Source organism: Lolium perenne, chromosome 5 (genome assembly GCF_019359855.2).
Source record: "Lolium perenne isolate Kyuss_39 chromosome 5, Kyuss_2.0, whole genome shotgun sequence".
NCBI classification, from domain to species: Eukaryota; Viridiplantae; Streptophyta; class Magnoliopsida; order Poales; family Poaceae; genus Lolium; species Lolium perenne.
The window spans coordinates 266,115,731-266,130,386 of NC_067248.2; the positions used below are offsets into that span (position 1 = coordinate 266,115,731).

Here is a 14,656-nt window from a genome sequence, read left to right on the forward strand (position 1 = left end):
AAATTCTGATTTATCATCTAAGCGCGTTAGCTTGCAATGCAGAGCGCTAATTTGGGTCGCTCGCGATAGCAGGTAAGCGCTCGTCCCTGCAACGCGGCGACGCTAGCGACTCACCGAAAGACTAAAAAAAAATCCCCGAGAGCCGAACCGAGAAAAGCTCTGGGGGCATCTAGCGGCGCTTGGCCGGCGCTGGGCGAGCAGAGGCCGGACCGGCTTGGTGGCTCGCGTGCAAGCTTGCCGTGCGGCGTGCTCGGCACGAGGAAGAGAGCGGCGGTCGCCGACGAGGTAGAGCTCAGGCCTGGCCGGAGCGCGGCGTGATGGCGAGGCAAGCTTGGGTACTGGGACGGCAAGCACTGGACGGAAGGCCGGGTGCTGCGCGCGTGTGGAAGCGAGAGGAGAGGACACGAGCAAAAGGGGAAGGGATCGAGCGGGGCAGGATTCCTTTCTTGATTCTCTTCAATTCGGTTTCAGTCGTGCCGGAAAATACGCTGCAAATATTGCTGTTACTGATTTTGAGGGATGGATGAAAAGCTCACTACTCCAATCAATCTGGATTCTGTTAAATCCGTTTGAGGAATGGCCTGTACGGATCTGCAAGATTTTTCCTTCTCTTTTTAGCGCCCTGGTCTAGCGTCCGCCGCCGCTCAATCCAGATCAGGCAGGGGAAAAAAAGCTAAGCGCCCGGCTCAACAAGTTGCATCGACGCCGGCAAGAATTCCAGGATCCATCGGGAATCAAAGGAAACGGCCGGGAAAATGAGCCTAGCGCCCGCTCTCAGCGCCTGCGTTGTACTTGCCATAACAAGATCCTCTGGAGCCCCTCTCCACAAGTTCTCCACGGCTGCTGCCACCGCTTCTCCCTGCCGGCTGCCGCGGCGTAACGAAGGCGCCACCGGCTGCTTCTGCTGGTTTGCCCCATCCAGCACCCATATTCCCCTCGACTTCTCCTATTTCTCCCGTTTCCCCCCAGCCACGCATACCCGCGCGACCCAGCCACCTCAGGAAAACGTGGCCAAGGGAAAGCTTCGCTTTGCTACCTGCTATAAATAATCTCCACATCACATTTCGCTGAGCGCCGTTGAATCCCCGTTCGGTCTCTAGCGGCGCCACACCCAAATTGCCTCCTCCTCCTTCTCCCGCTATCATCTGGCCCTGCCGACATCGGCATGTCTTCGGCCCCGCTGCTCGGCACCTCCGTCGGCGGCAAGGGCGGCGAGGCGACGGCGCGGTCGCCGCCGGCATGGCTGCGGCGCGCGATCGACACGGAGGAAGCGTGGGCGCAGCTGCAGTTCGTGGTGCCGATGGTCCTCACCAACATGTTCTACTACGCCGTCCCGCTCGTCTCCGTGATGTTCTCCGGCCACCTCGGCGTCATCCACCTCGCCGGCGCCACGCTCGGCAACTCCTGGGCCACCGTCACCGGCTACCCCTTCGTGGTACGTATACTGCTCATACCACATGCTCTTTGCCAGATTTTGTTCGACCGCGCAATAATTACACACCTAGCTATAGTTATTGCTGCTGCGTCGAGGCATGATCGACGATGCAGCTATCGCAGCTCCCACGTGCCGGTCGTATGCATCTCTTCTTGCCCTTGCACAATTATTGACAGACCCTTATGCTAATTAATATCATTGGCATTTTGGAAATAAGAACGGTAATCATTGCAAGTTTCTACTTCCTCCGTTTAGAAATAAGTTTCTGCTCCAACCACAAGCTCTGCCAGATTTGGTCCAGACAGTACATTTATTTCCACTGCTGCGTCTACTCACGACGACCCACGTTTCGGTCGTATGCACTTTCCCGTTGCACAATTATTGACTAGTCGATCGTAGTGAGAATTAACATAGGCGTATACCTGGTCAAAATTTGGATGTGGTACTATCATGCACTAATAACATATTAATTAGTTTACAGATTCATCTTACCTTAAAAGTGTGATGTTATGGTAGTAATATATTTAGTTATCACAACCATTTAATGCCATGACATATCATTAAAGTTTCTACTCTCTTCTTAAAAAAGATGTTTAATTTTATATACCTTCGTATCTCGATAAAGTTGAGTATTTTTTATGAACGTGAGAGTAGCTGGTATTGCATGATTGTATGTTAATATACCTTAGTTACGGAATCCTTCCCGCCCCCCCTTTCTGCTTTTCGTCGCTGCATGCCAGAGCTCGTGACATCTCCCTTCTCATCCATGCTTGTGCAGGAAAACATTCCCTTTTACATCAGCGGAGCGCGAGGCGAGGGTGGCTTGCTGGAAACGGCCGAATCGACCGTTCCTCCCGAGACTGGCCTAGCGGTGATTTGAGAACCGGTTGGACCACAACGTGGAGGCCTTCCGGCTAGCAAACGACCCAACTTTTTTCCCAAGATGCGAGCCAAGTGATATACGACCTACCAAACGCGCCCCTAATATTCCGTATCCAGATAAGGCCCTAAAGTAGATGTTTTCATCACATATCTCAGTATTTGTACTTAGGGCATGTACAATGATGATATCTTAGCAATGCCACGTGGAACAAATGCTGATTTGGAGGAAAGAGAAAGTAAAAAAAAAGACTTTACCTTCTCTTAGCTAAGAGATCACTTAGCACAATCTTTCTCACCACATATTTAGGATGTCTGGTTATTAAAGGTAAAACTAAAAAAGAACTTATTATACATCATGTTTTACTGTCATATCTAGATTACATGGCAGAGTTAAGATAAGACGATCTTATCAATCATTGCACATGCCCTCACTCTGTGATACCCTTGACTTGCCAGGAAAGGTTAGGCGGTTTGTAACGAAAAAAATGGAAACTTGCTACCGGGGACAATCTAGACTCACTGGCGCAAGAATAGCCTCGGCTGGGAGAGAAACAAGGACAACGGAGTACCCAGCCGTTCCCAAAAAATCGCAACAAAATTTCTGATCCCTAAGGGCATGTACAATGGGAAGCGCTTACACAGACCCTTACGTGAAAAAGAAAATATAGCAAATTCTGATTTATCATCTAAGCGCGTTAGCTTGCAATGCAGAGCGCTAATTTGGGTCGCTCGCGATAGCAGGTAAGCGCTCGTCCCTGCAACGCGACGACGCTAGCGACTCACCGAAAGACTAAAAAAAAATCCCCGAGAGCCGAACCGAGAAAAGCTCTGGGGGCATCTAGCGGCGCTTGGCCGGAGCTGGGCGAGCAGAGGCCGGACCGGCTTGGTGGCTCGCGTGCAAGCTTGCCGTGCGGCGTGCTCGGCACGAGGAAGAGAGCAGCGGTCGCCGACGAGGTAGAGCTCGGGCCTGGCCGGAGCGCCGCGTGATGGCGAGGCAAGCTTGGGTACTGGGACGGCAAGCACTGGACGGAAGGCCGGGTGCTGCGCGCGTGTGGAAGCGAGAGGAGAGGACACGAGCAAAAGGGGAAGGGATCGAGCGGGGCAGGATTCCTTTCTTGATTCTCTTCAATTCGGTTTCAGTCGTGCCGGAAAATACGCTGCAAATATTGCTGTTACTGATTTTGAGGGATGGATGAAAAGCTCACTACTCCAATCAATCTGGATTCTGTTAAATCCGTTTGAGGAATGGCCTGTACGGATCTGCAAGATTTTTCCTTCTCTTTTTAGCGCCCTGGTCTAGCGTCCGCCGCCGCTCAATCCAGATCAGGCAGGGGAAAAAAAGCTAAGCGCCCGGCTCAACAAGTTGCATCGACGCCGGCAAGAATTCCAGGATCCATCGGGAATCAAAGGAAACGGCCGGGAAAATGAGCCTAGCGCCCGCTCTCAGCGCCTGCGTTGTACTTGCCATAACAAGATCCTCTGGAGCCCCTCTCCACAAGTTCTCCACAGCTGCTGCCACCGCTTCTCCCCGCCGGCTGCCGCGGCGTAACGAAGGCGCCACCGGCTGCTTCTGCCGGTTTGCCCCATCCAGCACCCATATTCCCCTCGACTTCTCCTATTTCTCCCGTTTCCCCCCAGCCACGCATACCCGCGCGACCCAGCCACCTCAGGAAAACGTGGCCAAGGGAAAGCTTCGCTTTGCTAGCTGCTATAAATAATCTCCACATCACATTTCGCTGAGCGCCATTGAATCCCCGTTCGGTCTCTAGCGGCGCCACACCCAAATTGCCTCCTCCTCCTTCTCCCGCTATCATCTGGCCCTGCCGACATCGGCATGTCTTCGGCCCCGCTGCTCGGCACCTCCGTCGGCGGCAAGGGCGGCGAGGCGACGGCGCGGTCGACGCCGGCATGGCTGCGGCGCGCGATCGACACGGAGGAAGCGTGGGCGCAGCTGCAGTTCGTGGTGCCGATGGTCCTCACCAACATGTTCTACTACGCCGTCCCGCTCGTCTCCGTGATGTTCTCCGGCCACCTCGGCGTCATCCACCTCGCCGGCGCCACGCTCGGCAACTCCTGGGCCACCGTCACCGGCTACCCCTTCGTGGTACGTATACTGCTCATACCACATGCTCTTTGCCAGATTTTGTTCGACCGCGCAATAATTACACACCTAGCTATAGTTATTGCTGCTGCGTCGAGGCATGATCGACGATGCAGCTATCACAGCTCCCACGTGCCGGTCGTATGCATCTCTTCTTGCCCTTGCACAATTATTGATAGACCCTTATGCTAATTAATATCATTGGCATTTTGGAAATAAGAACGGTAATCATTGCAAGTTTCTACTTCCTCCGTTTAGAAATAAGTTTCTGCTCCAACCACAAGCTCTGCCAGATTTGGTCCAGACAGTACATTTATTTCCACTGCTGCGTCTACTCACGACGACCCACGTGTCGGCCGTATGCACTTTCCCGTTGCACAATTATTGACTAGTCTATCGTAGTGAGAATTAACATAGGCGTATACCTGGTCAAAATTTGGATGTGGTACTATCATGCACTAATAACATATTAATTAGTTTACAGATTCATCTTACCTTAAAAGTGTGATGTTATGGTAGTAATATATTTAGTTATCACAACCATTTAATGCCATGACATATCATTAAAGTTTCTACTCTCTGCTTAAAAAAGATGTTTAATTTTATATACCTTCGTATCTCGATAAAGTTGAGTATTTTTTTATGAACGTGAGAGTAGCTGGTATTGCATGATTGTATGTTAATATACCTTAGTTACGGAATCCTTCCCGCCCCCCCTTTCTGCTTTTCGTCGCTGCATGCCAGAGCTCGTGACATCTCCCTTCTCATCCATGCTTGTGCAGGAAAACATTCCCTTTTACATCAGCGGAGCGCGAGGCGAGGGTGGCTTGCTGGAAACGGCCGAATCGACCGTTCCTCCCGAGACTGGCCTAGCGGTGATTTGAGAACCGGTTGGACCACAACGTGGAGGCCTTCCGGCTAGCAAACGACCCAACTTTTTTCCCAAGATGCGAGCCAAGTGATATACGACCTACCAAACGCGCCCCTAATATTCCGTATCCAGATAAGGCCCTAAAGTAGATGTTTTCATCACATATCTCAGTATTTGTACTTAGGGCATGTACAATGATGATATCTTAGCAATGCCACGTGGAACAAATGCTGATGTGGAGGAAAGAGAAAGTAAAAAAAAAGACTTTACCTTCTCTTAGCTAAGAGATCACTTAGCACAATCTTTCTCACCACATATTTACGATGTCTGGTTATTAAAGGTAAAACTAAAAAAGAACTTATTATACATCATGTTTTACTGTCATATCTAGATTACATGGCAGAGTTAAGATAAGACGATCTTATCAATCATTGCACATGCCCTCACTCTGTGATACCCTTGACTTGCCAGGAAAGGTTAGGCGGTTTGTAACGAAAAAAATGGAAACTTGCTACCGGGGACAATCTAGACTCACTGGCGCAAGAATAGCCTCGGCTGGGAGAGAAACAAGGACAACGGAGTACCCAGCCGTTCCCAAAAAATCGCAACAAAATTTCTGATCCCTAAGGGCATGTACAATGGGAAGCGCTTACACAGACCCTTACGTGAAAAAGAAAATATAACAAATTCTGATTTATCATCTAAGCGCGTTAGCTTGCAATGCAGAGCGCTAATTTGGGTCGCTCGCGATAGCAGGTAAGCGCTCGTCCCTGCAACGCGGCGACGCTAGCGACTCACCGAAAGACTAAAAAAAAATCCCCGAGAGCCGAACCGAGAAAAGCTCTGGGGGCATCTAGCGGCGCTTGGCCGGAGCTGGGCGAGCAGAGGCCGGACCGGCTTGGTGGCTTGCGTGCAAGCTTGCCGTGCGGCGTGCTCGGCACGAGGAAGAGAGCGGCGGTCGCCGACGAGGTAGAGCTCGGGCCTGGCCGGAGCGCGGCGTGATGGCGAGGCAAGCTTGGGTACTGGGACGGCAAGCACTGGATGGAAGGCCGGGTGCTGCGCGCGTGTGGAAGCGAGAGAAGAGGACACGAGCAAAAGGGGAAGGGATCGAGCGGGGCAGGATTCCTTTCTTGATTCTCTTCAATTCGGTTTCAGTCGTGCCGGAAAATACGCTGCAAATATTGCTGTTACTGATTTTGAGGGATGGATGAAAAGCTCACTACTCCAATCAATCTGGATTCTGTTAAATCCGTTTGAGGAATGGCCTGTACGGATCTGCAAGATTTTTCCTTCTCTTTTTAGCGCCCTGGTCTAGCGTCCGCCGCCGCTCAATCCAGATCAGGCAGGGGAAAAAAAGCTAAGCGCCCGGCTCAACAAGTTGCATCGACGCCGGCAAGAATTCCAGGATCCATCGGGAATCAAAGGAAACGGCCGGGAAAATGAGCCTAGCGCCCGCTCTCAGCGCCTGCGTTGTACTTGCCATAACAAGATCCTCTGGAGCCCCTCTCCACAAGTTCTCCACGGCTGCTGCCACCGCTTCTCCCCGCCGGCTGCCGCGGCGTAACGAAGGCGCCACCGGCTGCTTCTGCCGGTTTGCCCCATCCAGCACCCATATTCCCCTCGACTTCTCCTATTTCTCCCGTTTCCTCCCAGCCACGCATACCCGCGCGACCCAGCCACCTCAGGAAAACGTGGCCAAGGGAAAGCTTCGCTTTGCTACCTGCTATAAATAATCTCCACATCACATTTCGCTGAGCGCCGTTGAATCCCCATTCGGTCTCAAGCAGCGCCACACCCAAATTGCCTCCTCCTCCTTCTCCCGCTATCATCTGGCCCTGCCGACATCGGCATGTCTTCGGCCCCGCTGCTCGGCACCTCCGTCGGCGGCAAGGGCGGCGAGGCGACGTCGCGGTCGCCGCCGGCATGGCTGCGGCGCGCGATCGACACGGAGGAAGCGTGGGCGCAGCTGCAGTTCGTGGTGCCGATGGTCCTCACCAACATGTTCTACTACGCCGTCCCGCTCGTCTCCGTGATGTTCTCCGGCCACCTCGGCATCATCCACCTCGCCGGCGCCACGCTCGGCAACTCCTGGGCCACCGTCACCGGCTACCCCTTCGTGGTACGTATACTGCTCATACCACATGCTCTTTGCCAGATTTTGTTCGACCGCGCAATAATTACACACCTAGCTATAGTTATTGCTGCTGCGTCGAGGCATGATCGACGATGCAGCTATCGCAGCTCCCACGTGCCGGTCGTATGCATCTCTTCTTGCCCTTGCACAATTATTGACAGACCCTTATGCTAATTAATATCATTGGCATTTTGGAAATAAGAACGGTAATCATTGCAAGTTTCTACTTCCTCCGTTTAGAAATAAGTTTCTGCTCCAACCACAAGCTCTGCCAGATTTGGTCCAGACAGTACATTTATTTCCACTGCTGCGTCTACTCACGACGATCCACGTTTCGGCCGTATGCACTTTCCCGTTGCACAATTATTGACTAGTCGATCGTAGTGAGAATTAACATAGGCGTATACCTGGTCAAAATTTGGATGTGGTACTATCATGCACTAATAACATATTAATTAGTTTACAGATTCATCTTACCTTAAAAGTGTGATGTTATGGTAGTAATATGTTTAGTTATCACAACCATTTAATGCCATGACATATCATTAAAGTTTCTACTCTCTTCTTAAAAAAGATGTTTAATTTTATATAACTTCGTATCTCGATAAAGTTGAGTATTTTTTTATGAACGTGAGAGTAGCTGGTATTGCATGATTGTATGTTAATATACCTTAGTTACGGAATCCTTCCCGCCCCCCCTTTCTGCTTTTCGTCGCTGCATGCCAGAGCTCGTGACATCTCCCTTCTCATCCATGCTTGTGCAGGAAAACATTCCCTTTTACATCAGCGGAGCGCGAGGCGAGGGTGGCTTGCTGGAAACGGCCGAATCGACCGTTCCTCCCGAGACTGGCCTAGCGGTGATTTGAGAACCGGTTGGACCACAACGTGGAGGCCTTCCGGCTAGCAAACGACCCAACTTTTTTCCCAAGATGCGAGCCAAGTGATATACGACCTACCAAACGCGCCCCTAATATTCCGTATCCAGATAAGGCCCTAAAGTAGATGTTTTCATCACATATCTCAGTATTTGTACTTAGGGCATGTACAATGATGATATCTTAGCAATGCCACGTGGAACAAATGCTGATGTGGAGGAAAGAGAAAGTAAAAAAAAAAGACTTAACCTTCTCTTAGCTAAGAGATCACTTAGCACAATCTTTCTCACCACATATTTACGATGTCTGGTTATTAAAGGTAAAACTAAAAAAGAACTTATTATACATCATGTTTTACTGTCATATCTAGATTACATGGCAGAGTTAAGATAAGACGATCTTATCAATCATTGCACATGCCCTCACTCTGTGATACCCTTGACTTGCCAGGCAAGGTTAGGTGGTTTGTAACGAAAAAAATGGAAACTTGCTACCGGGGACAATCTAGACTCACTGGCGCAAGAATAGCCTCGGCTGGGAGAGAAACAAGGACAACGGAGTACCCAGCCGTTCCCAAAAAATTGCAACAAAATTTCTGATCCCTAAGGGCATGTACAATGGGAAGCGCTTACACAGACCCTTACGTGAAAAAGAAAATATAACAAATTCTGATTTATCATCTAAGCGCGTTAGCTTGCAATGCAGAGCGCTAATTTGGGTCGCTCGCGATAGCAGGTAAGCGCTCGTCCCTGCAACACGGCGACGCTAGCGACTCACCGAAAGACTAAAAAAAAAAATCCCCGAGAGCCGAACCGAGAAAAGCTCTGGGGGCATCTAGCGGCGCTTGGCTGGAGCTGGGCGAGCAGAGGCCGGACCAGCTTGGTGGCTCGCGTGCAAGCTTGCCGTGCGGCGTGCTCGGCACGAGGAAGAGAGCGGCGGTCACCGACGAGGTAGAGCTCGGGCCTGGCCGGAGCGCGGCGTGATGGCGAGGCAAGCTTGGGTACTGGGACGGCAAGCACTGGACGGAAGGCCGGGTGCTGCGCGCGTGTGGAAGCGAGAGGAGAGGACACCAGCAAAAGGGGAAGGGATCGAGCGGGGCAGGATTCCTTTCTTGATTCTCTTCAATTCGGTTTCAGTCGTGCCGGAAAATACGCTGCAAATATTGCTGTTACTGATTTTGAGGGATGGATGAAAAGCTCACTACTCCAATCAATCTGGATTCTGTTAAATCCGTTTGAGGAATGGCCTGTACGGATCTGCAAGATTTTTCCTTCTCTTTTTAGCGCCCTGGTCTAGCGTCCGCCGCCGCTCAATCCAGATCAGGCAGGGGAAAAAAAGCTAAGCGCCCGGCTCAACAAGTTGCATCGACGCCGACAAGAATTCCAGGATCCATCGGGAATCAAAGGAAACAGCCGGGAAAATGAGCCTAGCGCCCGCTCTCAGCGCCTGCGTTGTACTTGCCATAACAAGATCCTCTGGAGCCCCTCTCCACAAGTTCTCCACGGCTGCTGCCACCGCTTCTCCCCGCCGGCTGCCGCGGCGTAACGAAGGCGCCACCGGCTGCTTCTGCCGGTTTGCCCCATCTAGCACCCATATTCCCCTCGACTTCTCCTATTTCTCCCGTTTCCCCCCAGCCACGCATACCCGCGCGACCCAGCCACCTCAGGAAAACGTGGCCAAGGGAAAGCTTCGCTTTGCTACCTGCTATAAATAATCTCCACATCACATTTCGCTGAGCGCCGTTGAATCCCCGTTCGGTCTCTAGCGGCGCCACACCCAAATTGCCTCCTCCTCCTTCTCCCGCTATCATCTGGCCCTGCCGACATCGGCATGTCTTCGGCCCCGCTGCTTGATGACGCGTAAAGCACACGCCCGTTGGGAACCCCAAGTGGAAGGTGTGATGCGTACAGCAGCAAGTTTCCCTCAGTAAGAAACCAAGGTTTATCGAACCAGTAGGAGCCAAGAAGCACGTTGAAGGTTGATGGCGGCGGGATGTAGTGCGGCGCAACACCAGAGATTCCGGCGCCAACGTGGAACCTGCACAACACAACCAAAGTACTTTGCCCCAACGAAACAGTGAGGTTGTCAATCTCACCGGCTTGCTGTAACAAAGGATTAACCGTATTGTGTGGAAGATGATTGTTTGCAGAGAAAATAGTAAAACAAGTATTGCAGCAGATTTGTATTTCATTATTAAAGAATGGACCGGGGTCCACAGTTCACTAGAGGTGTCTCTCCCATAAGATAAAAGCATGTTGGGTGAACAAATTACAGTCGGGCAATTGACAAATAGAGAGGGCATAACAATGCACATACATGTCATGATAAATATAGTGAGATTTAATTGGGCATTACGACAAAGTACATAGACCGCCATCCAACTGCATCTATGCCTAAAAAGTCCACCTTCAGGTTATCGTCCGAACCCCTTCCAGTATTAAGTTGCAAAGGAACAGACAATTGCATTAAGTATGGTGCGTAATGTAATCAATAACTACATCCTCGAACATAGCATCAATGTTTTATCCCTAGTGGCAACAGCACAACACAACCTTAGGGGTTTCTGTCACTCCCCCAGGTGTCAATGCAGGCATGAACCCACTATCGAGCATAAATACTCCCTCTTGGAGTTACTAGCTTCAACTTGGCCAGAGCCTCTACTAATAACGGAGAGCATGCAAGATCATAAACAACACATAGGTAATAACTTGATAATTAACATAACATGGTATTCTCTATCCATCGGATCCCGACAAACACAACATATAGCATTACAGATAGATGATCTTGATCATGTGTTATCACCAGATTTTGGCTAAATCAGGAGATGGGCCGCGATCAAGATGGGCTTGGAGTTTACATACAGAAGAAATACGTGAATCGGCCTTGTGTACCAAGTTTGGGCTAGTTTGCCCTTGTATCTGTAACATATTAGATTACGTGTCGATTTAGAAGTTAGAGTTTTACCCGTACACGGTTAGGTGCACGCCTGAATTAGAAAGTCCCGTGGACTATAAATATGTATCTAGGGTTTATGGAATAAACAACAACCAACGTTCAACACAAACAAATCTCGGCGCATCGCCAACTCCTTCGTCTCGACGGTTTCTCCAGTAAGCACCATGCTGCCTAGGTCGCATCTTGCGATCTAGGCAGCACAAGCCTACCTACGTTGTTCATGCGTTGCTCGTGCTGAAGCCTTTTTGATGGCGAGCAACGTAGTTATCTTTGATGTGTTAGGGTTAGCATTGTTCTTCGTATCATATGTTGTCGTAGTGCAACCCTTATACATCTAGCCGCCCTTACACCTATCTTAGGTGTAGGGGCGGCACCCCGCTTGATCATAGTTTAGTAGATCCGATCCGTTACGGTTGCTCCTTGTTCTTCAAGGATTAGTTTAACATCCGCAATAGTTAGGCCTTACAAAGGGTTGGAGGATCCAGCGGCGTGTAGGGTGGAGTTTGCTAGCCCTAGACAGGATGTTCCGGGGATCAACCTCGTGTTGGTTTTTAGGCCCTGTCTAGGATCGGCTTACGGTCACCGTGCGCGAGCGCGAGGCCCAATCGTGAGTAGGATGATCCGATTATGCGGTGAAAACCCTAAATCGTCGTAGATCGCATTATCTTTATCTTGATCAAGCAGGACCACCATATATTCGGACACCTTGTACGAATCATGGGTGGATCGGCTCTTTGAGCCGATTCACAGGATAACCTGAGAGCCGATCGAGGCTCGTATTTAACGTTTACGTGTATGCCATGCAGGAAACTAAGCGAGGCATCATCCAACACCTTCCTGACCAGGTATAGGTCAGGTGGCACGCCCTTGCGATAGCATCGGACGTGTGACCAGGAGGCTTTGCGGGCCGTCGCTCTGAGGGACTGGGGCCAGCCGCAGCCCTAGTTGTTCCCGGCTCTACGGTGTTGCCAGTCGCTGCCCGCCGGTGGGTTTCTGACCGCAACACATTCTGGCACGCCCGGTGGGACAATCTTCGACATCCGCCGCATCGCCATCTACATCCGAGATGGCGGAAAGCACTCCGGTCAAGTACGAGGATCTGACTAACGAGCTCAAGAAGAAGCATGACGAGATCAAGGCAGTCCTCGAAGCCGAACTCATCGGCTCTTTCCACAGAACCCGCTCCCACGGCGTCAGGTGGAAGGGGTTCTCACCTGAAGGCGCACTCGATGGAGTGGACCAGTCCGCCCCGTCAGAAGAACGCACCAGGTTGCTGCGTCAGGAGATCAACTACATGGTGGCTCATTCGCTGCACCGCCACTCTGAGAGCCTGGTGAACACTTTGGAGCGTGTCGCTCTGCGCGTGGTCCAGGAAATCATGAGCCACCGGTATTCTCCGTCGGGACCAGCTCTGGGGACTTACAAAGGAGAGATGCCACTCCAGTCCCATCCTCCGCTGCCGTTCGCATGGGCGGCACCAGAAGTGCCGAACTCATCGGCATACGTCGTCTACAAGATTGGTGGTGATCCTAGTGACTACCAATTCCTACCTGAGGCACCCAAGGAGATCCCGCACGGATACGCGTGCGCATACGTACCAGACTGCAATACCTGGGCACTCTCGAACCAGGTTGCAACAGCAGGGGCCTCTGGAACAGCAGGAGGAACGTCGGGAGCCGACCTTGAGAAGCAAACGTGGTTAGCTAAGTACACCACTCCGACAAACCTCCAGAGCCCAGCTCCTGCAGTTGGCTCAGAACCGGAAAAGCAAGCATGGCTGGCTAAGTATGCCACCTCGGCGAATCTTCAGGGTTCGATACCTTCAGCCATCACCGCGGATCAGATTTGTACAATTCTGAAAGATCAGTTCGGCATGATGCCGAAAAGGAAGACGTTCGGCTACACCAAGCCGTACCCCAACGATTACGAATTGATCCCGCTACCACCCAAATATCGGCTCCCGGACTTCACAAAGTTTAGTGGATCAGATGGTTCCAGCTCCATCGAGCATGTGAGCCGATATTTGGCACAGCTGGGCACGATCTCAGCATCAGACGAGTTGCGAGTGAGTTTCTTCGCACAGTCCCTCACAGGATCGGCTTTCGGGTGGTACACATCGCTGCCTCCGAACTGCATCCGGACTTGGAAGCAGTTGGAAGAGCAGTTCCATGAGCAGTATCACTCAGAGGCTTCCGAGGCTGGCATTGCCGGTCTAGCACAAGTACGACAGAAGCGCGGGGAGACAGTGTCAGAATACATCCAGCGCTTCAGGACCATTAGGAACCGATGCTATTCGGTTCACGTAAGTGAAAAAGAAGCAGTCGAGTTGGCGGTGGTGGGTCTCTCATCATCGATCAAGGACGTGGCCTCCCAAGCAGACTACCCTTCATTGGCGCACATGGTGCAGAAGCTGTCAGCATATGAACAGCGCCACCCAGATGTTTACCAGGACAAGTTCAAGCGTGCGGTGGCCCTGGTTGAGGCAGACGAGGATGAAGGTGCTGCGGGAGATCGAGAGGTAGCAGTGGCTGAATGGACTCGAGCGGCAGGCCCCGTGTCCTGCAAATGGGTGAAGCCACAAGGCCCTCCAAAAGGGTTCGACTTCGATGTGACCAAAACTGAGCAGATTTTCGATCTCTTACTCACGGAGAAGCATATAAAGGTACCCGAAGGCCACAAGATCCCACGGTGCAGGAGCTGAACGGAAAGCCATACTGCAAGTGGCATAACACGTTCACCCACACCACTAACGACTGCAGGGTGTGGCGGCAGCAGATCCAAATGGCGATAGAAAATGGACGGTTAATTTTCAACCAGTACGCCATGAAGGTCGACACACACCCCTTCCCCGCCATCAACATGGTGGAGTATACTTACCATGGAGGGTGCCAGCCAGATCTCTCGTGCAATATCAACATGGTGGGACCTGGGCACCACTCTGGTAAGGACGGAGATGAGGGCAGCTGCTCTCATAGCAAAGACACAGAGGAAGCCGCTCCACGCGATCGGCTCCGCCAAGACGACAAGCGCTACGTCACAGAGGGAGAAGTGAAGAACATAAGATATCAGCGACCTCTCTCTGATCATCTCCTCAACAAGTATGTGAGTCGGTATGACCAACGCCAACGATACAACGACGATGATGAAACAGATCGTCTGGCTAGGGACGACAGGTGACATAGGCATCCCAAATGGGCCTGCCGAAGATAGTACCCGGGGTTTATTGAAGGCCCACTACCCGAAGAATAAGAAGATTCGGGAGCCTAAGATATATTAAGGAAAGTTAGAGTTGTAATAGGAAGTGCTATTTGTAATCTGGCGGGATGAGTTAGAAACCGTCCCGGACTCTGTAACTTGTACAAAACGAAACCCTCGGCTCCGCCTCCTATATAAAGGGGGA

The 14,656-nt window shown here is 51.4% G+C and overlaps 3 protein-coding genes across 3 annotated transcripts; all 3 read left to right on the forward strand.

Annotated features, from left to right (window-relative positions):
• Positions 1-961: 961 nt before the first annotated feature.
• Positions 962-2,530, forward strand: LOC127303027 (protein DETOXIFICATION 19-like). The gene is made up of 2 exons (XM_051333773.2): positions 962-1,435; positions 2,214-2,530. Exons 1-2 carry the CDS (start codon positions 1,166-1,168, stop codon positions 2,313-2,315), a joined length of 372 nt encoding a protein of 123 aa, XP_051189733.1. The 5' UTR covers positions 962-1,165; the 3' UTR covers positions 2,316-2,530.
• Positions 2,531-3,771: 1,241 nt separating this feature from the next.
• On the forward strand, positions 3,772-5,584 carry LOC127303025 (protein DETOXIFICATION 19-like). Its single transcript, XM_051333771.2, has 2 exons — positions 3,772-4,421; positions 5,201-5,584. The coding sequence occupies exons 1-2, from the start codon at positions 4,152-4,154 to the stop codon at positions 5,300-5,302; spliced, it is 372 nt and encodes a 123-aa protein (XP_051189731.1). The 5' UTR covers positions 3,772-4,151; the 3' UTR covers positions 5,303-5,584.
• Positions 5,585-6,639: 1,055 nt separating this feature from the next.
• Positions 6,640-8,504, forward strand: LOC127303026 (protein DETOXIFICATION 19-like). The gene is made up of 2 exons (XM_051333772.2): positions 6,640-7,408; positions 8,188-8,504. Exons 1-2 carry the CDS (start codon positions 7,139-7,141, stop codon positions 8,287-8,289), a joined length of 372 nt encoding a protein of 123 aa, XP_051189732.1. The 5' UTR covers positions 6,640-7,138; the 3' UTR covers positions 8,290-8,504.
• Positions 8,505-14,656: the final 6,152 nt, after the last annotated feature.

Bases quoted from the DNA above. Each gene is read 5' to 3' on its own strand.
- LOC127303026 (XM_051333772.2), top strand. From the start codon at position 7,139: ATGTCTTCGGCCCCGCTGCTCGGCACCTCCGTCGGCGGCAAGGGCGGC. The intron at 7,409-8,187 runs GTACGTATACTG...ATGCTTGTGCAG, and splicing joins TCACCGGCTACCCCTTCGTG to GAAAACATTCCCTTTTACAT.
- LOC127303025 (XM_051333771.2), top strand. From the start codon at position 4,152: ATGTCTTCGGCCCCGCTGCTCGGCACCTCCGTCGGCGGCAAGGGCGGC. The intron at 4,422-5,200 runs GTACGTATACTG...ATGCTTGTGCAG, and splicing joins TCACCGGCTACCCCTTCGTG to GAAAACATTCCCTTTTACAT.
- LOC127303027 (XM_051333773.2), top strand. From the start codon at position 1,166: ATGTCTTCGGCCCCGCTGCTCGGCACCTCCGTCGGCGGCAAGGGCGGC. The intron at 1,436-2,213 runs GTACGTATACTG...ATGCTTGTGCAG, and splicing joins TCACCGGCTACCCCTTCGTG to GAAAACATTCCCTTTTACAT.